The sequence below is a fragment of the Cucurbita moschata genome, unplaced genomic scaffold (assembly GCF_002738365.1).
Source record: "Cucurbita moschata cultivar Rifu unplaced genomic scaffold, Cmos_1.0 Cmo_Scf00028, whole genome shotgun sequence".
Lineage (NCBI taxonomy): Eukaryota > Viridiplantae > Streptophyta > Magnoliopsida > Cucurbitales > Cucurbitaceae > Cucurbita > Cucurbita moschata.
Genome location: NW_019268544.1, coordinates 918,622 through 944,214, shown reverse-complemented (window position 1 = coordinate 944,214; position 25,593 = coordinate 918,622). Strand labels below are relative to the sequence as shown.

Genomic DNA, 25,593 nt, shown 5'->3' with positions numbered 1-25,593 from the left:
TAGAGTAAATTTTAATTTTCAACTGAGTTGAGTGGTAAAGATCATTTGTTTTGGTTGTTTGTTTTTGCAGTAAATGTGAGTTTTGGGCTAAATGTGGGTTTCTGGCTTAAGGGATGAGTTGAGGGGTAAAAGTCATTTGTATTTTTACAGTCAACATGACTTAGTGGCACTAAGGGATGAGTTGATGAGAGATAATTACAAAGAGAGAGAAGTGAGAGATGGTTTGTTTTAACATAATTTTTTTTTATAATTTTTTATAATTGTTTATTTATTTATTTATTTATTATTATTATTATTATTATTTTTTTTACACCCTTGCAAGCCCTATCTAAATTTATAGTAGAAAGGATTATAACATATACATGTGTTTATTGCAATTATTCATATGTTGGATAGGATGTGGAGAAATTTAAAATATATAAAAAAAAATATAAAAGATCAAATTTAAAATATACAAAAGAAACTAAAAAAAATGAAACTTAAAATATACCAAAGAACTAAAAATAATAATATAAATTAAACCTAAAAAAAAATATATGTGTAAAAGAAACTCTACAAAATATTAATAGTAAAACTTGTAAGCCCAAATTAGAACGACAAACCAAAAATATTAATAGTAAAACTTGTAAGCCCAAATTGGAACGACAAATCCGTGTGTATACGCTAAAGTTTTTAATTGATTTTAAATGTTTTGTTTGATTCGGGTCAACCCAAGATTTTTAAATCGAATTGAGTCAATTCGGGTTCGATAAAAACATTCGTTATTTCTTTGATAAAAACATTTGTTCCCCAAATTCGTCTCTTAAAAGGAAGTAAAAGTTGGACGAATCATTTGTTGTTTTGCTTAAAAATAGTGAGAGGAAGTGAGTGGAAGAAAAATGGATGATTCTTTGGGAAAGGGAAAGAAGCCAAGAAGAGTGATGGAAGGAATAAACTATAACCATTAAACATAGTAAATTTAAACAAGCCTAACGTCCTAAACCTAAAACAACAAGCCTAACGTCCTAAACCTAAAACAACAGAGAAAGTTGTATAAACAAGACCGAAAGTTGTATCAAATATGAAGAACACAAAAGGGAAAATGACATCAAATCTAAAAACCTAAAAGCCTAAAAGCCTAAAAACCTAAAATACAAGATGTTCTAACAAGTAACTTGAACAGCGAGGCGATTACGNTGTAGGTTGTATTTCCATAGGTGATATCTCTGTCACCATTTTCTGCATTTCCAAAGAAGCAACTTGATTTCCCCTTATAGGTGTAACTTGTTGCCTGTTACAAATGTTTTCGGTGACGGTTAGGTTTGAGATGTCCATATAAGTTACAAGAATCCACCTCGAATCCGTTTAAATGGAGAATAGGGTAGGGAGTTGGAAAGCTTCCCTATCCCGTATGTCCATTTAACCTACGGAACCCGCCTCAAATAGAGGGAGAAATCCTCGTTTAAATGGAGAATAGGGAAAGGAGTGGAAAAGCTTTTCCGTGTTGACTTTGGCTCACCAAATGATACATATATAGAGAGAGAGAGAGAGATACTTACTGTTGTCAAGTGACCGTATTCGGTGTGATTGACCTCACCATAGGTCAAAACTTCCTCCATAGACTTCACAAGATCATGAAGTTGCTTCAAATGTCCCCATTTTGGCTGGGCCTTATTCCCTAATTAACCACAACTCATTATCACTAAACTCAACATACCAAATACCATACTCAAATCACAACCGGGATCAAAATCTAAACAAGTCGCGAATGTACCATATTCATCGAGAGGTGCATTGTAATCATACGATGTGGTGATATAAGGACCACCCGAGGTTCTACCAAAGTTCGTTCCACCATGATACTATAGAAGGAACAAAATATTAGAATTTGCAAAAGAAAAACTAATTATAGGATAATAAGGTGTTGTACCATGTAGTAATTTTGCAAGGTTCCACCGTATTGGAAGAAACGTCCCACAGCAAATGCAAGATCCTCAGCTGTTCTCAAGGGATCTCTTGAACCCCAAGCCTTGAACCTAATTATTTTAGGTGTAAAAAAATCTTTATTTTCTTAAAATAAATAATTAAATAAAAAGATTAATACCAGCCAGTCCAATTCTCAGTCCACATTTTGGGACTGTTTTTGCTATTGGGTTTGAACTGGTCACAGTAGAATCCATTGCAAGTGTTAATCTGTAAGAAAGAAACAAAAAAAAAATTATTATATAATAATAGTTATAATTTAAAAAAAAAAAATTATTAAATCCTTACTATGGGGTGAGGAGCATCATCCTCTTGACACATGATCCAAGGAATGCTGAGGTTGTAAGAAAGTGCCAAATCGGCACACCACTTCACATATTCATTCCCAGCTTGTCCGTATGATCCTTTTATGTTTCCGTACTCGTTTTCAATCTGATTATTTATATATATAAAAAAAACATAATCAATACTATTTTTCTTTGCTCTTTTGTTTGAAAAAAAAATAATTAACTAATGAAAAATAAAATAAAACCTGAGCAATAATGATGGGTCCTCCTTGTGATGCAAATAACTCATAATCCTTCATCGTATTTATTATCACTGTCGAGAATTTTTCCATTTCATCCTAAATCACAATAAAAATTTATATATATTTAGTGATAATTAACAAAGTTACCATCAAAACTAAATGTTAAATAATAATGAAAGTAGTGATAATTAACCATGAAAACTTTATTCTTGGTCCTGAACTCAATGCCGGGAAGGTTATGCAACCAAACAGGAAATCCACTGCAAATAAAATAAAATTAATTAAAAAATAAACACAAAATAAAAATAAAAATTATAAAAAATATATATATATACCCATAATTCCATTCCGCACAAACATATGGTCCAATTCTGAGAATAGCATACAGCCCTTGTTCTTGAATTGTTCGAATAAATCTGACGAGATCATTATTTCCTGAAAAATCATACTAGAAAGGAAAAAGAAAAAAAAAACTTAGAAATAATAATTTTATTTTAAAAAAAAATAATATCTAATGTGAACTTACTTGGCCTTGTTGAGGCTCGTGTGCATTCCAAAACACATAGGTTTCAATTGCGTCAATGCCACCTTGTTTAGCCTTGTCTATCAAAAATGGCCACATCTACCTCCCATAATAAACCAAGAACTTATTAATTATTTTTAGCCTTGTCTATCAAAAATGGCCACATCTACCTCCCATAATAAACCAAGAACTTATTAATTATTTATGAAATTGTCTATCAAAAATGGCCACATCTACCTCCCATAATAAACCAAGAACTTATTAATTATTTATGAAATTAAAACAATAATTTAATTAATTAAAATTATTAAAAGAAAACTTATTAATTATTTATGAAAATAAAACAATAATTTAATTAATTAAAATTATTAAAAGAAAAAACAAGAAAACCTCAGGAGTGCTGCGAGGATAATGAATTGAACCCGAAATGATAATTTTTCTTTGTCCATTAATCGTGAGAGAGCTCTTCCATCGTAAGAAACCGAAAGCTTTTCAGCCGAAGAAAACAAAGCTAATGCCAAAATTGCCCAACACAAACAGTTTAACAAAACTAAACTTTCTCTGTAACTCATTTTTTTCTATCACAAATCTTCAAACTTGTTGCTCCCATAAATGAGAGGTGATTCCTATTTATACATGAAATTATTATTTTTTTTTTTAATTTTAAATATATTTAGATTTGGTTATTTAGATTATTTATTTGTTTATTAAAATTTTAATTTTGATATTATTTAAATTTTGTTATTTAGATTTATTTTGATATTAATTTTTTATTTTTTATTTTAATATGGTTTAGATTTTATATTCTTATTTATCTATTATATTTTTATTTTAATATAATTTAGATTTTGTTGTTAAGATTTTTTTAAATATTATTTAGATTATTTATTTGTTTTATTAAAATTTTAATTTTGATATTATTTAAATTTTGTTATTTAGATTTATTTTGATATTAATTTTTTAATTTTAATTTTAATATGGTTTAGATTTTATATTCTTATTTATCTATTATATTTTTATTTTAATATAATTTAGATTTTGTTGTTAAGATTTTTTTAAATATTATTTAGATTTTTTTATTTAGGATTTATTTTTAGTTAGATTTTGTTGTTAAGATTTTTTTTTAAAATATTTTTTAGATTTTTTTTTCTAATTTTGTTATTTAATTTTTTAGTTAGGATTTACTTTTTATACGAAATTATTTATTTATTATTTATTTTTAATTTTAATTTTAATTTTAATATGATTTTTTAATTTATGATTTACTACGATTTTTTTTTTTAATTTTTAATGTTAATATGGTTGAGATGTTGTTATCTACCTCCTTTATTTACTATTTACTCTCTTTATTTATTATTTACTCTTGAATGCGAAATTATTTATATATTTATTTTAATTTTACGATTTACTCTTACCTTCTTTTAATTTCACTTAATATTAAAATTTTATAGTTATTTTGTTATATTATTTTAAATATTGAAGGTACATTTTTTACACAAAAATCAAATTATTTTTATACTTTCTCTCCTATATCTCTTATATCCTAAACTTCAACCGGTTATGTTAGTCCAATAACAATAACACATTTGATATGAATATAAATTTCAAAGAAAATTCTTCGATGATTACAAATTTTGGTTGTATTTTAAGATTTTTATTTACGTGTTATATTTATCTAGTCAATAATTATCAAATAAATTAAGTTTGAATTTATTGATACAAAGTAGTTAATTTAATTTTGAATGGAAAAATTATAAAGCAGGTTGTGAAAGTCTGGTTGAATCAAAATAGATATGAACGGACAAGTTTATAAATAAAATTGATCTACGATATATTATATATTTTTTTAAAATAATAAATTTATTAGATATAAAATTAATATTCAATCTATCAATATCATACCTATACTTCATAATTAAACTTTTAATTTTAATCTATTTCATAAATTTGTATTTAATTAAATTTTGAGATACTATAAAAATGTGGATACATAATTACTTCAATTATATATTAAAAAAAAACAAAGCATTAATTATTTAACTTAGACTATATATTTATATAGGTCCAAGTCTAGAATTCATGTGATCGAATATATAGTATGGTATTGTGACAATAATAATGGGCGGCCAGCCACTTACTCATTAACCATACATCACACGTGGCGGCGGCGTTGGCAGTGGCAGGCATCCACCGCAACCCCAATCTCCGGTGCTTTTAATGCCCTAATTATGATCATATTTTACTCAACTAATTACTTAATATTCCATATAATAAATCTTAACTAAAATAATATAATTTAAATGGCTAATAACACTAATCTATTAATTTCTTTATTAAACTACATCAAATTTAATTTGATTATAATGAATTGCGTCATAAAATTTAATAAGAATTTATATTCAAAAGATGCGACTCTTTCGGTGTCACATCACTTTGATGCTCCGATTCCATTTCTCATTCTACGTCGCCGTCGGCATCCTCACCACCACCGCCGATCGACGAAAAATAGAGTCTTCCACAGCTCCCAGTAAGATTCTCTTTCGTTCTTCCATTTGCTCTGCATGCAGAGATTTTCAAGGGCAGAATTTGGTAGAGATCAAACACACTCAGAATGATGTGGGATTTTTGACTGAAATAAAGCATTGGCTAGCGACACAATACCAAATAAAACATTTGGGAGAGGCTTAGTTTGTTCTTGGAATCCAAATTGTTCGGAATCGCAAGAACAAAACACTAGCATTGTCTTAGGCATCGTATATCGACAAAATGTTGGTTCGATATAAGATGCAGGACTCCAAGAAAGGATTATTACCTTTCAGGCATGGAGTTCATTTGTCGAAGGAACAAAGTCCTAAGACACCTCAAGAAATTGAGGATATGAGACATATTCTGATATGAACCAAATCATATTCCCTATGCATCCGCAATCGGTAGTCTGATGTATGCCATGTTGTGTACCCGACCCTACATATGCTATGCTGTGGGGATTGTCAGCAGATATCAGTCCAATCTGGGACATGCTCATTGGACTGCCGTTAAAAATATCCTCAAGTGTCTTAGGAGAACGAGGGACTATATGCTAATATATGACGCTAAGGATCTGATCCTCACAGGGTACACTGACTCAGATTTTCAGACCGATATCGATTCGAGGAAATCGACATCGAGATCTGTTTTCACTTTGAACGGAGGAGCAATCATATGGAGAAGCATAAAGCAAGGTTGCATTGCTGATTCCACCATGGAAGCTAAGTATGTTGTTGCTTGTGAAGCAGCGAAAGAATCAGTATGGCTTAGGAAGTTCTTAACTGATTTGGAAGTCGTTCCAAATATGCATTTGCCTATCACTCTTTATTGTGATAATAGTGGAGCAGTTGCAAATTCTAAAGAACTAAGAAGCCATAAGCGAGGAAAACATATTGAGCGCAAATATCATCTCATAAGGGAGATTGTGCAACGAGGAGATGTGATCGTCACATAGATAGTTTCAGAGCACAACATTGCTGGTCCATTTACAAAGCCCCCATGGCTAAAGTGTTTGAAGGGCACCTAGTGAGTCTAGGACTACGAGTTATGTAATCTGGGGCAAGTGGGAGAAAATGCATGAGTGTGTGATGCCCTAGTTCATTGTATGTATGTCTTCCTCTCTACTCAACATTATAAAACCCCACAAGAGTTTTAGTCCAAGTGGGAGTTTGTTGGGTTTTATGTCCTAAAACTCATAGTTTGTAAACAAAAATATATTCGGTTTTCAATAAAGTTATTATTGATGTTTATTAAGTAAAGATTGTTATTGAATAAAGTGAATGTTACGATCATGAATCTAAATCCAATAAACTAAGAACACTCTGCTATAGTATGATTAGTTGAACTACATATAGAGACATAAGAGTAGATCAAGTTCAAGTATATAGTCAAAATGATCTATAGTACAGGGATATTCTGGAGACACTATGGATGCGGCCCACTTTTGTATATGATATAAACAATGTGATCACTAAATTGTACATGTGGAGACATGTGAGTGGGGGCGTCCTGTGCAATGAGTATTGCATAAGATTGGACCATGAAGAAAACCACTCTCACTTTATAATGCCGTTTACTATTGAGACTGATTTTTTCATTCGATGATCTAAATAACTCGATCTTAATCCTGAGCTAACTATGAGCTCTTGTTTATTCGGAATTATCCTTAGATTTGCATGGGTGAGAGTGGCCCGAGTTCGCCGACTCAATAAGCCTTCCATTTCAGGGGTAAGACTGGGTGAATAGCTGAGGACATAGGGTGTAAGATGGAATTCCCTCCTACCCGCTTTTAGGGATAGTAGAGAGGTTGTTCCCTTAAGTACTGACTCCAAGTCTCATTGGCCCGAGAGGGATTCAGTTTGGTGGTTGGACCACAAACCAATTGTTCATGAGAAGATCAGTGGGACTTAAGGAACAAAAGTAACTTTAGGGGTAAAGCGGTAAATTGATCCAGCTCTAGTTACGAACAACGTGTAAAGAATCGACTTACTAATCATGGTTATATCAAATGGACAGAAATATATCTATAGTGAGGGGAGTGCAACTACTAGGCTATAGTGGAGTGTCCTAGTAGTTAACAAATATTGGTTAACAAGGTTAATGAGTTTAGCCGGTTAATCTCGGATCGTTGGGGCCCATGATCTATAGGTCCATTAGGTCGCTCTGCTAGCTCATATCGGACTAAGCCTTAGAACAGTTTTTTATTTGTACAAGGAATTCTCAAGTATATTGTATACATGAAATTATTTATATTCTAAGAAATAATAAATTTAAATTTGAAGGATTAAAAATTTATTAAATGCTTAATAAAAATTTAGTAATGAAGGCTAATTATAAATATGAAAGTTTTCTAGATTAATCAAATAATTATACGAAATCAACTATACATCATTTTTAAGTTCAAGAATTTTAGATACGAAATAATAGATTGGATGATGTATGATAGGTGTATATCTCTGGCATCTGCATGCATCATATTATTTATGTTTATGTGTTTTATGTAATGACATGTAATGTATTGAAATATTTGCCCCACAAAAAATAAAAAATGGATACGGGATTGATATCTGCATAGTACATGTATATACTATATCAAGTATTAAGAAGTGGTAGTATCGTTGATATTACTAGGATTGAAATTATTATGACAAGTCAATTTAATTTAGAGGTAGAAAATGGAAAATGAATGAAATAAAAAGAAATAACCAAAGTTCAATACTGGAGTGAGAAATGGGAAACGAATGAAATGTGACAATCCTCACTGCGTAATAATCCACTTATACATCTGAATCTGACATTTTTTAATCAGAAGATCGCGAGCTAACAATCGAGACTTTGGACTATCTAGACACATGCTTCGTGAAATGGTTCATGCATCACAATCGGACCAAGTTGGTAAAGATGAAAATCTTCACAAGAGAGAATCGGACATTAAATATTGTGTTACACTATACGAAATTAACATAAATCAAGTTTAGTCGGAAAACATTCGCTTAGAAAGGGATATAATTTTAAGTTTGAATATTAATACCCTCATAAATTTTCTGGTTTAAGGATACAAATGAAAGTACAATTTAAAAAATCAAAGAGACTATTTTCATTAAAAAAAAAAAATAAAGAATAACATGTTAAAATGCCTTATTCCAACCATTAAAAAAAGTATATATTTTTTTTTCTTTTTCCGACAACCTTAAACTAGAGATTTTTTCTTGTTTTTTTTAATTATTTTTTAAGGTCATAAACAACCTTAAACTAGAGATACTTACCTGACGGCTAATAATTAATGCATTTGCCTACATTAATAATTCATTCAAAATTAATTTTTTTATAAACATATATACAAACGATCATTGCTACAAATTTTGCATTGGAAAAACTAATATAAGTGTTGATAAAAGTTTATGCTAATAAAATAAATATTGACATATATCAGTCGAAAAAATAATTATGCCAGCAAAATGATCATGAATTCACATGTTTTCCAAAGCATGCAAAAACATTAATAAAAAAAAAAATTTTTAAAAACGCATTCATCCCATGTTGCGCTAACATTGTTTCTAAGATATCTCGTACTTCTTAATGAGTCAAGAAAAATTTAACTATCTCAATATGTTCTAGATGTTGGAAACCATGAAATCCTAAAATATATTTTTCTATGTTTCTCGTGCTTTTTAATGTAAAATCTTAAACATTTCATTGGCTGATCCAACACTAAATTTAAAATCTTCGATAAATTTAGTTCTAAGATTCAGTTCGATTTTCCAATGACAAACAGACAGAGTTAAGAAACTAGAGAGAGTTCATTGCTATATGAAGATCAAATATTCAGTCTAAGCACCTGAATTTATTGAGTTAATGGTGTGAATGGAAGAAATTTTTAAACCTTAGATGCAAAGGAGATACCTTCCTGTATCAGCAGATCTGCGTTCTCAACTGATGGCTGAACACTTGCAACTTTGGCAATGGCCTTGTTTTCTTCAGGACTACCACCCTCTAAGAAAGCTCCCACAACCTTCCCATCTTTAATCCAATATGATCCAAACTTGTGAGTTGCTGATTCAGGACTGCTGTCTCCGAACAACACCGCGTTTCCAACGTTATCCCCGTAGAACTGCCACGACAAATCGAAGGATCGAGAGTAGAAGTATGGTAGATAGTCATACTCCTCGACGGCCTTGCCCGCTTCGCTCGCCTTGATGGCCTGCCATTAAAGCAAAAGGGTCTTAAACAAATGGTATTTTGTTGACATCTTAAATGTATGTTCGTGGGATGAAGTTCGCCCACCTTTACAGCTTGCTCTGCTGATTTGCGAGAATGGTCAACATGCTCGACTCTTCTCAATTCACTGTAAAGCTTCAAAGGAAAAGTAGCTACATCGCCCACGGCATACACATCAGGAACACTCGTTTTGAAGAATCCATCAGTCTACAAGACAAGGACAAACTGCTAAGAGGAAAGTCATGAGCTTTCTTGAAAACTTAATTTCATTTGACACTCACCTTAATGCCTCCTTTTTCTTCTTCGACTTGGCCCTTGAACAAGTTTGTCAAGGGTCGTCCACCAACACCAACAACAACAATGTCTGCTTCTAAAACCCGCCCGTCTTTAAGTTTCACTTCCTTGACCTGAACCACATTCAATAACCGTTACAGCCTCCGTCGCATCGAAAATGTCTTTAACCAGGTGGGAGTTGTGAAAGATGGTGCTCTTAAGGTCTTACCTCTCCATTAGCATCAACAGTGAAGCCTACAGCGACTGTGCCTTTAATGATTGTGACTCCTTTTTTTGCATAATAACCTTCATAGAAAGCAGCTATTGCAGGAGTGAACAGCCGGGGCACTGCAAGAATAGAATTGAATGATATTGTAAAAGTTTAAAGCCGAGAGTATATTTCCATTGGAATTGTATGAACACTACTTACTGCACCATGGTTCAGGATAAACCATGCTGACATCAAAGTTGTTCATTCTCAACGCTGCACCAAGCTCAAGACCTATGTATCCTCCTCCAACAACAACCACTTTTCCATTTTTCTTTGTTTTGATTGCTTCAACTAGTTGATCAGCATCGACAATTTCTCTCAAATAAAAAATGTTTTTGGCATCAGCTCCTTGAACTCCAAAGTCTGACAATCTTATTGCCTGCAAGCAACATGCAAGTGAAGTCATATATAACGGAATCACGGAGAAGATAATCCAGAATGCCCTCGCAGAAGGGAGGGATGAATCCTCACGGTAGAACCAGTGGCAATAATCAAAATCTGATACTTAAAAATTGCCCCAGAAGCACTTTTGAGTGTCTTGGCAGAGAGATTTGCTTCAACAATTTCTGTACTAAGAATCAACTCGATCCCTGAAGTGATTGGTTAGGAAGTCATTAGAAAACTGCTGAATGAAGGAATTTCAAGAATGAAATAAGTAATATGACCTTTTTCCTTGTACCACTCTGGAAGCAGCCTCTCCCCACCACTTCCAACACATACATGGAACCCCGGTAATCTAGCAGGTGCTGCAAAAACCAAATAACTATGAGATGGAAATTGGAAACGTGCACCCATTTTGAAAGCTTTTCCCCTTACACCAAAAATTCAGGTGGAAGAAAGAAAGATGATGGCATAGAGCTCAAGTTCAGTCAAATTCAACTCACACTCGGGAAATAGATAGGCTTTGCTGAGAGCTGGACGTTCATAAGGAGCAACCTGACAGTAGAAAATATACACATAATAACCAAGCGCATGGACAGAAAATTTATGCCAATTTCCATTCCCGAATGAGGGAAATAAAGGAAGTGTTTGGCAAGTTATTCCATTAGAAAGCAATAAGATATCATTTCCAATAAGTGTTATTTGAAACTGTAAAGGCCTGGCACAAACATGAGTCAAACAATGATGAGATAACGTACCGCCTCCTTGGATATAATTGCCAACTCTCCAGCATTTAGTCCCTGTTTTGCGAATTCCCTAGCTGCATATCCCTGCATCGGCAAACAAATCCCTAAGAAGGCGAAACAATGATGTCCTGTATAAAGAAGATCAAATTGTTTGACAGCGTTCCTCCCTAATCAAACACGCCAATTAGGAGCCATCGGTTCATTACAATTTGGTGTGGAATTCTTGAAATCAATTGGTTTTAATTTTGAGGAGAACAGAAAGCAAATAACTGGTCCAGATTTGTTCTTCCTACCCTTTATAATTATATTTTACTTCGTTCCATTGTTCTCCAACATTTCTACATCACACTGGATTGTTCAAATGAAGTATATAAACTACTCCACTTAAATCTTACCACTAACATTGAAAAATGAATAAATCAATGTCCAATTTAACAACTAAATTCTATTAAAATAAAATCCACATGCATATGAAAAATCAATTGTTTTTTCAAGAATCTTTTTAGACTTGACAAAATACAATTGATAGAGCAACACATCAAGATTTTGTTAGTATTATTATTAAATGTAAAAGAACTTTCAATCAGATTCTGTCAATGTAATGTTTCGGTATAGAATCTGAAGTAATTAACAATACTTATTTCATCGGGGGAAAAATATGAAGAATGAAACATTGGAAATGTCGCTAATCAGCAGAATTCGTGCACTGCAGCTGAAGCATCAACTAATAATTTGAAGAAAAGGAGAAGAAATATACGAAATTCTCAGAACAGGATACTTCAAAACACTACAACCTCGAACTAATTTATCCGAACAAGAAGAAATTTGACAATTTCTGTTTCGCCTTGCAAATTTCGAACTCCAGAATCAGAGAATCGATCGGAAACAAAATGAGGAAGATGAAAGAAACTTACAGCCGCGACGCCACCGCCGACAATCACATACTTGAAGGTCTTATCCGCCATGGCTAAATCCAGAGAGGTATTTGTTTTGTTGTTCAAATGAATATCTTCTGTGTTAGATGAGGAATTGATCATATATTTATCGGGCGACTCGGCTCCTTATTGGCCCGATGATACTCAAAGGCTGAATTTCAATTCGACGTGGCAGCTCCTTTGCCTTAATCGTTACTAACTTCAAGGCGCTTTCACTTTAGACAGTTACTGGGCCAAAAGCCCAAAGGCCGATCTAAACCCAGTCGAATAGCAGCTCAAGGCCCACCATTTACCAGCCCGGCCCACTTAAACCGGCCTACTCTGTACAAAGCCCAACCTGAATCATCGGCCCATCGGCCCATTTTAAGATATAAGAATCCAGCACAAGCATTAAGTAGGTCGATTAGAGTAATAATGAAGTTGGATCAAGAAAGAAGGCCGAAAGCCAGGCAGTCAAGCTCACGTTGTCGACTCCCCTTTCGTCATAAGGCGTAGAATTAGACCAAGGGAAATCTCCATAGGCACTAGTCCCGGGGCCCATTAGGAGTAAAAGCAAAGATGTCCTTCTTCATAAACAACCGATTCTCTGCAAACCATAGGTTAAATTAAATGTATTAAGCAAAACAAAGAAAGATTTGATCGAGTTTTCTCGTGGAGCTAAACACCCTTTTCAGTTCTTATCCGGAATGCTTACTTCTTCTTATAGTTATAGGAATTCATTTGAGAACATACCTATTACCCAAGACCCCTCTGCGAGTGCATATTAGATCGGGCAAAGGGAAAAAAAAAGGCATGATGATTAGAACCCGTTACGACCCATTAATTAAAAAAATTTAGACATAAAATTTAAGTTATATTTAGTTAATAAACTAATTAAAAAAATTAAATTGATTAATGATCTATAAACATTGACACGTATTTCTAAATTGAGAAGATGAAATTATATATATATATATTTTTTTTAATTTAACCATTGTAAAAATTAGTGATACGTTATTATCCAGCCAATTATGACGTCATAAAGGGGTAAGGAGACACGAAATGAAAACTGAATTATATAGTTGGCAGAGAGGACAAGCATATAATAAGAAAAAAGTGTGACAATATTATTTATCAAAGTTAGGAGAAGACTAATATTCAGGAAAGGAAACAAATCTGAGTTCACATTAATATTTGGAAGCTTTCCATCGAAAAAGGACCACAAAATTAACATTATTCATATTCATTCATTTTATTTTGGAAATTACTCAATTTGGGTCTTAGAACTTACACATATTACGCCAAACATTTCTCTACCTGTGCATCGTCCTTTCGGTTTGTTTTAATTGATCGAGAAGAACGAATCATTCTTTTATAAGAATGTAAAAACATCTCTTTAATTGACGTGTTTTAAAATTATGAGGTTGATAGCAATATATAATGGACAAAAGCGGACAATATTTGTTACAAATGATATCAGAGTCAATCATCATGCGGGAAGCATTTTGGAAACTTATATTTAGTAGACACGTTTTAAAATTGTGAAGTTGACAACAATACGTAACGGGTCAAAACAGGCAATATCTGCTAGTAGTGGACTTTGGATTGTTACAAATGGTATCAGAGGTCGTTACCCAGCGGGAAACATTTCTTATAAAGGTGTAAAAACCTATCCCTAGTAGACGTGTTTGAAAATTATGAGGCTGACGGTGATACATAATGGGCTAAAACGGACAATATTTGTTAGTAGTGGTTTTGATGCTATTATAAATGGTATTAGAGCCAATCATTAGGCGAGAAACATCCCGGAAACCTCTCCCTAGCAGACGCGTTTTAAAATTGTGAGCATGAAGTTGATACAAGCCAAAACGAACAATATTTCGAGTTGGTCATGGCTTACTGAACCCTACCCGAGTGCCGAAAACATGGAAAAGGCCATTCCTTTCATGTTTTTGTGAGTTGGTATTTAAGGGAAGTTGACAAGTTTATAACCATCCCTTTCAATGGTGGGCATAGCGATGTGAAAGTGATGGTTTCTTTTCCCCCATTATTGTAGCCTTTTTTATTTTTTTATTATTATTATTTTATTATTTTTTTATTTTGCTTTTCACTTTCAAATTTTTATCACTTTCCTAGCCTTTCCTTTTTCTAGATTTACTGACTGAGATTTGGGATGGTCCTTACAACCAAGGAATTATATATATATATATGTCACGCATATAAAATATATTAATTTCATAATATTAGAACTTAATATATATATATATATTAAAGTTAATTAGATAATAAATACATTAAACTCATCAATTACCGTGCTCCTTTTTTTAACTCCTTCCCATAATAAAATAAAATATTAAATTATAATACAAATTTATGAAAAAAAAAATTAATTAATTGAAATATTTATATTACATAATTAATCAATTAATTATTAATAAAGTAAAGCAATTAAGATTACATTTTACATTAAAAGTAATTAATGTAGAATTTCCCTCTCCTCTCCTCCCTCCTAAAATTAATTAAAATAATATTAAAATGTCAAATATAAACTAAGTATTTATTTGAAAACTTATAAAATAAAATTACCTTTAAAAAAATTAATTTTATTTTAATTATTATTTTCTTCACGTCTTATCAATTATTAAAATATGTACTTGACTTTGATTTTTGGAAGGAATCCCCGTCATTAATATAAGATTGAGAGGTTGAAAATTATGGGAGTGTTATACCTAACGTTTTAAATACAGAATATATTATTGTATGGTTTTTATTATAAAGTGTGATGCACGTAATATATTTTAATGCGGCCATAAGATTATATGTTTGTGTTATTGTAATTAATAAATTCTAACAGAATAATGTAAATTCCCTTGTAATGCAAGCAAATATTAACCACCTTACAATTATTTGAATTTATTATTTTTTAATAAATTGGTATGGATAATTAAATATATATATATATATATAAAATAAAATAAAAAAGGGGAAAAGAGGGTGGGGGAAAGGAACAAAAAGGGGCAGCGTCGACAAATGATTAATAAATGCATCGCATTGAGAGCCAATTCAAAATTAGGAGACAGAGGGAACAGAGGAAGAAGACAAAAGTGGTCAGAAGAAAATGTGAAGGATTTAAATCCTCCCTCCTCTCTCTCTCTCCCTCACAATTCACATTTTAAAAAAATAATTAATTTTAACTTATATCACACCGAAACTTTATAATTAATTTTATATTTAGTGAATTTTTTAATTTTTTTTAAAGATACATGTGAGTGAAGACAAAATATATTGAAAGTTGGTCTATAGGATAATCTTCACTCTCAGAAGTATGAAGTAGGTAATGTAACTATGTAGTAGGCGATGTAAAGAAATGTCTAAGATATCAAGCGCTGGATTTAAATTTTGAACATGAGTCGTTTACCTTTCGATTCATTTCTTTTTGTAAATTGGATTAACCAAATTTCATTCAAAATTTTATTTTTTAAACTATTTTTATTATAATAATAAAAATACAAATAATAATAATATTATTATTTATTATTATAAGCTTTATATATATATATATATATTTATTTATTTATTTGTGGCCAAAATATTGAGCAAGGCTCCAATTTCTCTTGCATCCATCACCACAATAATTTAACAGTGTCCATTTTAACGTAATGCTACTTTCTCGAATGTCAATTCCCAACACAAATATTTTATCTCAAAAAATACATTCATTATTTTAAAATTTTAAATAATATCATTAAATTAAAATAAAAAATATTTTATAATTACGTTGAAACGTGTACTTATAAAAAGTAACCTGTTTAGAAAGTAATCATAAATTTTTTTAAAAAAATAATATTAAAAAATTTATAAATAATTTATGGAGGGTAAAAACTTTAAATTTCTTTTTAAAGATAAAAGAGTTTAACGCTACTTTTAAAATTTCACGGAAGTAGTAATAATATTTTTTTAATTAAAAATATTATTAAAATTTTAATAAAATTTTGTGAAAAAGTATTTAGCATTTAGTATTTGCAGTTTGATCCCTCCAATAATAGATGGATCACATGACAAAGTAAGTACAATTTTATTTTGTCTCCTTTTTTCATCCAATTTTACTGTTTGGTTTAATTAGTACAGCTATAATTTGGAAAGAAAAAAAAAATATTCAAAATATTAGTTACTATTTTTGTTTTTTGTTTTTTTTTAATTAATTTATTTTGGAGTTGTTTGGTTGGTAAGTGTTTGAGATCTATAGGTATTTAAAGCTTTTGCTACGATAAATCTCTCATTTTCTCTTAAAACTTAAAATTATTTAATATAAATTTTATATAAGAAGTTATTTAAAATATGTAAAAATATTTTTGAACTTTTAAAAGTTTTAATATTATCTTTAAATTTTAAATAAAAAATGCTTCTTTTAAACATTTTTAAAAATTTCAAAATACTTTTAACCCCAGTATATATGCTAACAAATGGTTAAATACCAAAAAGTTAAACATATTTTTATTAATTTAGTTATAATTTGATTTAATTAAAAATAATAAAAGTTTATAAGAATTTAACCCATGTGTTGGAATTAAAGATCCGAATTATTTTAATACATTGTCGTGAAATAATTAATTGATATTGGTATTTTAAAATCCAATCCTATTTCGTATAATTTAATTAATTTTAGGAATTTTCTTTTAATAATTAAACATATAAGTATTTTATTTCCAAATCCAATAATTATGGACTAAGGAGTGAAATCATTTACGATGCTAATTTATATTAATCCATTGAATTTAGGTTTTAAATTAATTGAGCAATAAAAAACTAATTTCCACAAATGTTATTTTGATATATATATATTTATATAATTTCCAGAAATGAAATGAAATTCTCCTTTTGAACCTCTCCCTTTTATAATATTTAATTTAAATTTAAATACCATTTTCATCTTAAAACTTTTAATTTCAGTAATAATATTATTATTTTTTAAATCTCTCTATATATAAAATAGATGAAAAAGTTGAGGATAGGGGTAATTTAATTAAAAAGGGAAATAGTTAGGGTATAAAAAGAAAGAAAAATAAATGTAATAATTATTAATAGGAAAAGTAACATTTATTATATTTATTTATTGCAATAAACCCACTGTTCATAAGCTGCCAAAGGTGGGGCCTCTTCTCTCCTAAATAATCAGAGGCAGTATCAGAAATTCTGAAGAGAAAGATACTATTTTACTCTCTCTACATCTCTCTCTGCCCTGCCGTTCTCTCTCCGCCCACCGCTCCGGACCACGACCTAGGTTTTTCTTACTGTTTAAGCGTTGATCTCGTTTGCATTCTTCATAATCCTCTCACGCACCTCCATTCCGCCGTTTTCGCTCACTGTCTCTCAGGTAAAATCTGTGTCTGATCTCATCTTCTTCTGCTTCTCCTTTCTTTTGCTCATTTTCCTGTTTGATTTCGTCTCCTCTGGAGCTCAATCTATCTCTTATTCGTTGAGCTAATTTGGTTGTTTTATTGATCTAGAATGTCGTTTCGAGTAGAATGATTTTACTATCGAATCTTAGATGTATCTGTGAATCGTCGAGATAGGATTTTCGTGGTTTCAAGTTTGAATGATGGCTTTGTGGTTTGTTTTTTTCGATCCAGTTGTTTCTGTAAGCGATTTCTGTAGTTGTGATTGATTTCTCTCCTTGATGTTTTCTAAATCTTGTGGTTCTTGATCTTAGTGACTGTCTGGGCATCTGGTGTGTAGCAATAATAGATGCTAATCATGAAGTTATACGAACTTTCTTTATCTCTCTTCTCTTTATGTTTCCTTTGAGATTTATTATTTGTTGGTGTAGTTTGTTCTGTTTGAGTGTGTTTCTTCTTCTTCCAAATGTTGAGAGCGGATTGAGTTATCTTCAACCAATGGGATAACAATGGTAACTCCCAACATTGATATCTGTTTTCAAGATAATAGGGTTTATGAAATCATCATACTTGCAAATGTGTTGCTTATGAAAACGACATGAAACATGGCTATTAATTTGGAAACTATGCTGTTTCTTTCCAAATGTGACAACAGCAAATAAGAAAGTAAACATTGATGAGAGATATACATTTGGGTTAAGCTGTTGAGCTCTTAGCCTGTTTTAATGTATGGTGAATTAGCTTATATCTTGAAGTTTTTGTGATGATTTCGTACTCTGAATGTTTCAGGTTATGGGGCGCAAAAGAGGAGATTGCCAATGTGCTAGTGATGCGAAGAATAGCTCATGAGCGTGAGAGTTCGGTTTCTAGATTTTTAAATCATTTGTATGTAAATTGAAATGTCGGAAATGAGTTAGCATTGTGGATCAATAAACTACACCATTGTTAAGTTCTGTGGAGCCGCTATCTACGGGCTTTGGTATTGAGAGTGAAGGTAGTAATGGGATCTAATACATGTGAAATTGTTGAAGCAAGGGAAGAAATTAAGGCTGTTCAAAGTAAGGTAGAATCTCGTCATTCGGATTTTGTATCTCACCGAGATCGGAAACCTTCTGCATTGAAAATTGGATTCAAGGGATTTCTAGAGGATGATATCAATCAGCTTTTTGAGTCGATTAGTATTAAAAATGCATCCAAGAGCTTAGGTCATTCACAAGTAGATGTAAATGCGCTGAGAAAAAGTACGCTAAAGAAGCCAATAAGTGTTGGCATGCCTCGCTCGCCAGGTATTGGTACTTCTGATTCTGGTAGTTTGAAGCAGGCACTCAGGGAACTGTGCCTTTCAAAGGCGTCTGAGATGGCTGCTATGAAAAGATCATCAAAACCAGCTACCTTGTCAAGACTCTCGGAAGCTGGTCGGATCAAGACATTGTACAATTCCGTTATGGTTGAAGCCACTGAGTCAGGCTCTTCTTCAGATAACGGTAAGGGGGGGCGTGTGGTCGAAATATCCCTGGTTCCAGAGGGCAAAAAACAGAACGTTGAGCAGAGACTTGAGCATGTCCAAGCATCTGCTGTTAAATCACCAGCTGAAAGTTCTCGTTCTTCTCCTCAGTTCACGGTTACGAAAACACAAAGTTCTATTGAGGTTGGTACTGTCGAACAAAACGTCAATACCACTCTGTCAAGGAAAGTTGGACCTCAAACATTAAAGGCAGAGCTGGAGAAGGAAGAGGAGTCCATTACCCCACCATCTATATCTTCTTGTACGATTAAGAAGGTATTAGATAAGGAGAAGAAGATTCTTGTCTCGAGCAGGGTAGGAAATAAAGTGTCATCGTCCAAGGCTGGACGGAAAGGTCGGCTGCAAACTGCTTCTTCATCTAAGTTGGGTAGTGGCAATAAGGTAAGCAAGTTATCTAGAAGTAATTCCCGTTCGATCAAACCAGTTATTCGGAACAAGGGGCTGGTTAAAAAGAAAGTCAAACAGGATTTGAGTTCTCCAACATGTAGTTCAAGCACATACAATGCAGTAAATGGCGACACGGATCCTAGTAAAAAGAAGTTGATATGTGAGAGGTGCCACTGCGCATTGAACAGTGCAGCTAAAGACTCGAAGAAGGGCTCTGCTTCCCAGTTTAGTGCTCTTGGTACTGATGTAAATAATGCTAGTTCAAAATCTGGTGCTAACAAATCAGGCATCACGGATGGCAAGGCTTCTGATGTTCGAGTAAAAAACAATACAAGGGTACGAGATAAGGGTGAGTTCTCTCAAAGCTCAAAAAGTAGTCAAGGCGAGTACAGTAGCAGTACTACGAGTATTATAAGTGATGACTGCAATGGGCATGGATCGAGTAATGGTAACAGACCTCATATGTCGAAAGATGTAAGGTGGGAAGCCATACGTCACGCACAATTGCAGCATGGGGTTCTCAGCTTGAGGCATTTCAATCTCTTAAAGAAGCTTGGTTGTGGGGACATTGGAACGGTGTATCTTGCCGAGCTAAATGGCACTAATTGCCTATTTGCCATTAAGGTCATGGACAACGAGTTTCTAGCAAGACGGAAGAAAATGCCGAGAGCGCAAACCGAGAGAGAAATACTGAGAATGCTAGATCATCCATTCCTCCCAACACTTTATGTTCAATTTACTTCAGATAATCTATCATGTCTTGTCATGGAATATTGTCCCGGTGGAGATCTTCATGTTCTGCGGCAGAAGCAGCTCGGCCGAGTTTTTCCTGAGCCTGCAGCAAGGTAAAAGTTTTAGCTAGTTGTTTTCACCTTCTGCATCTTGTTTGCTGACGTTAAATAGATGCAAAAAGCACCGAACATCGCATGAAAAGTACGTAAAATCTGAGGTGCATGCTACTCATATATACTTAATCTATACTTTGTTAAGCACAAACATGCAGTTTCAAGTTGATTTGATCAAATTGATATCTATACTCTCGATCCCTTCGAATGCCATATTTTATGACAATGTCAATAGCACAATCTTGGTAATGGCACACTCTCGATTCCCTCGAATGCCATAGTCTATTTATGATAACTTATTGAATCTTGTAGCTGGTTCGGCTCAAGCAGTCGTGCATTTCTTGTTGAACTCATCCTAAAACTGCTTCGATACCGTTTTGCAGATTTTATGTTGCTGAGGTCCTCCTTGCCTTGGAGTACTTGCACATGCTTGGAGTTATTTATCGAGATTTAAAACCCGAGAACATTCTTGTCAGGGAAGATGGTCACATAATGCTCACCGACTTCGACCTGTCGCTTAGGTGCACGGTCTGTCCAACACTCCTGAAGTCATCATCCTCCGATTCAGACTCGGCGAAGACATCAGGTCCATGTACAGATTCTAGTTGTGCTGAGCCTTTTTGCATTGAACCATCATGCCAAGTCCCATGCTTCAGCCCAAGGTTCTTACCAGCTGCTTCCAAAACAAGGAAGTCAAAACCCGACCTCACAACTCAGTTCAGGTCATTGCCCCAGCTCGTTGCTGAACCCACCGATGCACGATCAAATTCCTTCGTTGGCACTCACGAGTATTTGGCACCGGAGATCATCAAAGGAGAGGGTCATGGAGCTGCAGTCGATTGGTGGACGTTTGGTGTTTTTCTCTATGAACTTCTATATGGTAGAACCCCTTTCAAGGGATCCAACAACGAAGAGACATTAGCCAATGTAGTATTGCAGAGCCTCAGTTTCCCCGACAGCCCGATCGTTAGTTTCCAAGCAAGGGATCTAATCCGAGGGCTGTTAGTGAAGGAGCCTGAAAGTCGATTCGGGACGGAAAAAGGAGCGGCCGAAATCAAACAGCACCCGTTCTTCGAGGGGCTAAACTGGGCGTTGATCCGTTGTGCAATTCCTCCAGAAGTCCCGGAGGTATGTGATATGGACATTCCAAGCATGATTTCTCAACAAAACAAGTTCAGGTATTTGGAAAGCAAGTCGACTGGAGAGCACTTGGAGTTCGAATTGTTCTAGCAAAAAGGAAAGCATCAACCATGGAAAGAGGCAGTCGCCATGGCTGGTAAAGCCCTTTATTCCAACATCTTGTTCTTGCTGTAATTAATATTGGTAGCGTAATGTAAATGTGATCGAGAATATTGTATCAAGGCTTCACCATTTTCATGGCTTGGAAGGTCTCCGGAGTTCCATTTTATATATCAATTTGATACCAGAAAAATGAGTTGCCTCGTCCTTCCAGCAAATGGAAGTAATGACCAATGGGGAATTTTCTTTGACCAAAAAATGATTGGCAACCTGATATAAAATAAGTGGAGCCTAACCTCCTAACCTCTCAACTTTTTGGTCTAAAAAAAAATATATTTACCGTTAGTTTTGGATGATGATAATTGTCAGTACTTCATTTAAAAAATATTATCTAAAAAGTTTCATTATTGTTTTCGATTTTTAAAAAAACTTTCAAAAGTGGGACTACTTATAGATTATTTAAACGTTTTCAAATTTAAGGTTTTAACTTTACTTTCGTAAGTTTATAGTTATTTTTATATTTCTAAAAGTATAATATAGGTAAGAGTATAAGATATTTTTTAATTTTTTAAAAAACGTTTAAAGTATGTGGATTTGAAGTTTTTTAAAAAGTTTTTTTTTATTTTATTTTTATTTTTTTAAAAGTTCAATGGTATATATTTTTAATTTTTAATTTTAATTTAAAAGAGAATTTCAAAATTCTCTCTTTTGTCTCTACCTCAGGCTCAGATTCCTCTCGTTTGCATTTCTCTCGCCTCCGCTCCGCTCCGATTCGCGGTTTGTCCCTTTCCTCTCTGACGGCCTCAATATCTTGCCGTCCGGAGTGTTCAATCACCCACCGGGCAAGGATATTTCCCAGGTAACTCCCCCTTTCTTTCTCTGTTTTGTTCAGCCCCTTTGTCTTAGGGTTTTTGGATTTCTGGAGTTTGTGTATCGATATGTGTAGGAGCAGTATATCTATCGATAGAAGTAAAACGAAAAGGAGAATCCGATTCAAGTATAAGCTGGACATCATACTGTCTTGTAAATACATGGCAGTCCGATTAAACGTTCTTACTGAATTTGTTTTTCTGTACTCAATAAGCTTCCGTGAATTTTGTACTTGATTATCGTATATCGTTGACAAATTTGCAGCAAAAATGCCCAAGATTAAGACAAACCGTGTCAAGTATCCGGAGGGATGGGAGCTAATTGAACCAACTCTCAGAGAATTGCAAGCTAAGATGAGAGAAGGTCTCTCTATCTTTCATTACCATGTGTTTGTTAATATTTTCGTTGTTCTTCATTAGGGTTTATGAATCTGATGCTGGTTTTACTCTTTTGATGATTGCAGCTGAGAATGATCCACATGATGGTAAGAGAAAATGTGAGACATTGTGGCCTATATTCAAAATAGCGCATCAGAAGAGCCGCTATATCTTTGATCTCTATCATCGAAGGAAGGAGATATCTAAAGAATTGTTTGAATTCTGTTTGGACCAAGGCTATGCTGATCGTAACTTAATTGCAAAATGGAAGAAGGTTTGTTTTGTCCTCTCTCATGTTTTCTGTAAAATGTTTAACATAAGCTTGACATGGTATGAATCTTGTTCATTTGCTTAAGGGTTAGTGTCTACGTAGGCCAAGTGTTCGAAGTTACGTCTAGGGATGAATGAAATTTGTTGGTTGGGTTATTAAAAAGAAGTCGCTTCTAGGGACTTAAACAGAATATTCTGAAAGCTTGGTGGTTTTAGATAAGTAGTATGAAGTAACCAAATGACACTTGAGCCATAATTTTGGGAAGAAGTGTTGTAAGTTAGATCAGTATCTTTTGAAGTATAAGATGCATTGTGGTGCATATAGTCTTCTAGAATGTAAGACAACATAGTATTGTTGTATGGGATGCTGGAAGTTGAAGAAATGGGGTTTAAGTGAGATCCCACGTGGTTAGAGGGGGGAATGAAACATTCTTTATAAAAGTGTGGAAACCTCTCCCTAGCAAACGTGTTTTTTAAAAATTGCGAGGTTGACGGCGATACGTAACAGGCCAAAGCGGACAATTTTGCTAGTGGTGGGTTTGAACTGTTACGAATGGTATCAGAGCTAGGCACCGAGCAGTGTGCCAGCAAGGACGTTGAGTCCCGAAGGGGGGAGGGTGGATTGTGAGATTCCATATCGATCGAAGAGGGGGAATGAATGCCAGAGAGGATGCTGGGTCCTGAAAGGGGGTGGATTGTGAGATCTTACATTGGTTGGAGGGGGGAACGAAACATTCTTTATAAGGGTGTGGCTAATTGACGAGTTTTAAAATTGTGAGGCTGATGGCGATATGTAACAGGCCGAAGCGGATAACTATCTGCTAGCGATAGGCTTAGGGTAAGAAACCTTTTTGGGAAAATAGGCATCCTATCCAAAAATTTGAAAACCCGGGTTCTTTTCCCCATTAATTGAGAAAAATAGAGGGCAGTACACGGTACAAGAAAAAGCAAGGCACACAGCACTGCACCTAGGTGCCTTTTTCAAAAGAATGGTTGGGATGAGCGTAACATACATAACAGTTTATATGATTTGAATCGATCGGTGTCAGTAGTAGTCTTATAACAAGTACTTGTAGTGATGTACTTTACCTTTCTCAAATCTTCGAACACAAGGGACGGTTCATATATGTTTCTGCCTTGATGAAGTGTCTGTTGTCGTCTGTTGTGCAGCCTGGTTATGAACGTTTGTGTTGTCTAAGATGCATACAACCTCGAGATCATAATTTTGCGACCACGTGCGTGTGCCGGGTTCCCAAGCATCTAAGGGAGGAGAAGGTTATCGAGTGTGTGCATTGCGGTTGCAGGGGCTGTGCGAGTGGCGATTGAGTGAGTTCTTCTCCTCTTAGTTTGTCTCTCTGATTATAACAACTACACACGCCTTGACACTCTGTTTATACACTAGAGTTGTACTAATTTGAACATTTGCACTATGTACTTGCTCTGTTCATACTCATTAGTCATTGGGTTGCCATTATCTTGGGAAGTTTGTTCATGAAAAGGTTGATTTTCCCAAATAGGATGTACTGTACTTCTGATAATTTTTTAAAAAATGATGCATTAATCTATTTTTATTTATTTTTTAATTGTTTTATATTGGTTGTAATCTTAGACTTAATAGTCCAAGCCCACTGCTAGTTGATATTGTCTGCTGTCTGCTTTGACCCGTTATTTATTAGGGAGAGAGTTCTACATTCTTATAAAGAATGCTTCGTTTTCCTCTTCAACCGATATGGGATCTCACAATTCACTTCCTTTGAGACTCAGCGTTCTTGCTGGCACTCGTTCTCGTGCTGAGTTAAGATTATTGTATAGTTTCCTTTTCGGTTAAGGATGTTGTCTGGTTCTCTTCTCGATTAGGTCATAGATTCAAAACTCATGTGCTAAGAAATATATTTCCAATGATATAATATTTACATTTTTTTAATAAAAAAACTCAATTTAAATTATCACGTTAGAAATATTTAAATTTCAATATATAACGAGTAGATAAAAATATAGTGAATAATTTATGTTCACAAAAAAAATACTTGAAAATTAGATAACGATCAATTACGCACCAGCACACTAACATGTACTACACTTATGTGACATCATTTTAAGTTAACTCATGACTGAGACAAATCTGAAAAATAGTATAAAACAAAAAACAAAAACGAGCCCATCAAAATACATTAATTACAAAACAGTGCCCAAAAATGTAATTTTTGTGACGTTAGTTAACATCAGGATAGTGTATTGATTGTAATATGACATAAATATGGTCCTGAAATGAAATAGAATAGCAACAAAAAAAAAAAAAAAAAAAAAAAAAAAAAAAAAAAAAAAAAAAAAAAAAAAAAAA

General features: G+C 33.4%; 4 protein-coding genes across 5 annotated transcripts; 2 read left to right on the top strand and 2 right to left on the bottom strand.

Annotated features, from left to right (window-relative positions):
* Positions 1-1,004: 1,004 nt before the first annotated feature.
* Positions 1,005-3,113, bottom strand: LOC111463064 (beta-galactosidase 15-like). Its single transcript, XM_023106878.1, has 10 exons — positions 3,018-3,113; positions 2,827-2,939; positions 2,685-2,751; positions 2,495-2,587; positions 2,251-2,394; positions 2,084-2,172; positions 1,910-2,015; positions 1,704-1,841; positions 1,539-1,601; positions 1,005-1,010 (listed from the first exon to the last, which is right to left on the bottom strand). The coding sequence occupies exons 1-10, from the start codon at positions 3,111-3,113 to the stop codon at positions 1,005-1,007; spliced, it is 915 nt and encodes a 304-aa protein (XP_022962646.1).
* A 6,133-nt stretch (positions 3,114-9,246) lies between these two features.
* Positions 9,247-12,496, bottom strand: LOC111463193 (monodehydroascorbate reductase, seedling isozyme). Its single transcript, XM_023107043.1, has 10 exons — positions 12,344-12,496; positions 11,442-11,513; positions 11,187-11,238; positions 10,968-11,048; positions 10,774-10,892; positions 10,462-10,681; positions 10,261-10,379; positions 10,040-10,165; positions 9,825-9,965; positions 9,247-9,741 (listed from the first exon to the last, which is right to left on the bottom strand). The coding sequence occupies exons 1-10, from the start codon at positions 12,464-12,466 to the stop codon at positions 9,418-9,420; spliced, it is 1,377 nt and encodes a 458-aa protein (XP_022962811.1). The 5' UTR covers positions 12,467-12,496; the 3' UTR covers positions 9,247-9,417.
* Positions 12,497-17,559: 5,063 nt separating this feature from the next.
* LOC111463192 (serine/threonine-protein kinase D6PKL1) lies at positions 17,560-22,594 on the top strand. 2 transcript variants are annotated; one of them, XM_023107041.1, is made up of 4 exons: positions 17,560-17,717; positions 18,529-20,496; positions 20,880-21,772; positions 22,459-22,594. In XM_023107041.1, the coding sequence occupies exons 2-3, from the start codon at positions 18,740-18,742 to the stop codon at positions 21,724-21,726; spliced, it is 2,604 nt and encodes an 867-aa protein (XP_022962809.1). In that variant the 5' UTR covers positions 17,560-17,717; positions 18,529-18,739; the 3' UTR covers positions 21,727-21,772; positions 22,459-22,594. The 2 variants fall into 2 exon arrangements, with proteins under 2 accessions (XP_022962809.1, XP_022962808.1); XM_023107040.1 differs by lacking the exon at positions 22,459-22,594 and having other exon boundaries at positions 20,880-21,938.
* LOC111463195 (protein BUD31 homolog 2) lies at positions 22,463-24,726 on the top strand. Its single transcript, XM_023107045.1, has 4 exons — positions 22,463-22,594; positions 22,870-22,968; positions 23,069-23,256; positions 24,423-24,726. The coding sequence occupies exons 2-4, from the start codon at positions 22,875-22,877 to the stop codon at positions 24,576-24,578; spliced, it is 438 nt and encodes a 145-aa protein (XP_022962813.1). The 5' UTR covers positions 22,463-22,594; positions 22,870-22,874; the 3' UTR covers positions 24,579-24,726.
* Positions 24,727-25,593: the final 867 nt, after the last annotated feature.

What these genes read in the sequence shown, in the direction of transcription:
- LOC111463064 (XM_023106878.1), bottom strand. Translation starts at nt 3,113, where the DNA reads ATGTGGCCATTTTTGATAGACAAGGCTAAACAAGGTGGCATTGACGCA. An exon ending in TGTGCGGAATGGAATTATGG is followed by an intron (nt 2,752 to 2,826) that starts GTATATATATAT and finishes TTTTATTTGCAG; the next exon opens with TGGATTTCCTGTTTGGTTGC. An exon ending in ATGATGCTCCTCACCCCATA is followed by an intron (nt 2,173 to 2,250) that starts GTAAGGATTTAA and finishes TCTTTCTTACAG; the next exon opens with ATTAACACTTGCAATGGATT.
- LOC111463193 (XM_023107043.1), bottom strand. Translation starts at nt 12,466, where the DNA reads ATGATCAATTCCTCATCTAACACAGAAGATATTCATTTGAACAACAAA. An exon ending in AGAGTGGTACAAGGAAAAAG is followed by an intron (nt 10,893 to 10,967) that starts GTCATATTACTT and finishes CAATCACTTCAG; the next exon opens with GGATCGAGTTGATTCTTAGT. An exon ending in AAGAAAAAGGAGGCATTAAG is followed by an intron (nt 9,966 to 10,039) that starts GTGAGTGTCAAA and finishes CTTGTCTTGTAG; the next exon opens with ACTGATGGATTCTTCAAAAC.
- LOC111463192 (XM_023107041.1), top strand. Translation starts at nt 18,740, where the DNA reads ATGGGATCTAATACATGTGAAATTGTTGAAGCAAGGGAAGAAATTAAG. An exon ending in TTTCCTGAGCCTGCAGCAAG is followed by an intron (nt 20,497 to 20,879) that starts GTAAAAGTTTTA and finishes ACCGTTTTGCAG; the next exon opens with ATTTTATGTTGCTGAGGTCC.
- LOC111463195 (XM_023107045.1), top strand. Translation starts at nt 22,875, where the DNA reads ATGCCCAAGATTAAGACAAACCGTGTCAAGTATCCGGAGGGATGGGAG. An exon ending in GCAAGCTAAGATGAGAGAAG is followed by an intron (nt 22,969 to 23,068) that starts GTCTCTCTATCT and finishes TGATGATTGCAG; the next exon opens with CTGAGAATGATCCACATGAT. An exon ending in TAATTGCAAAATGGAAGAAG is followed by an intron (nt 23,257 to 24,422) that starts GTTTGTTTTGTC and finishes TCTGTTGTGCAG; the next exon opens with CCTGGTTATGAACGTTTGTG.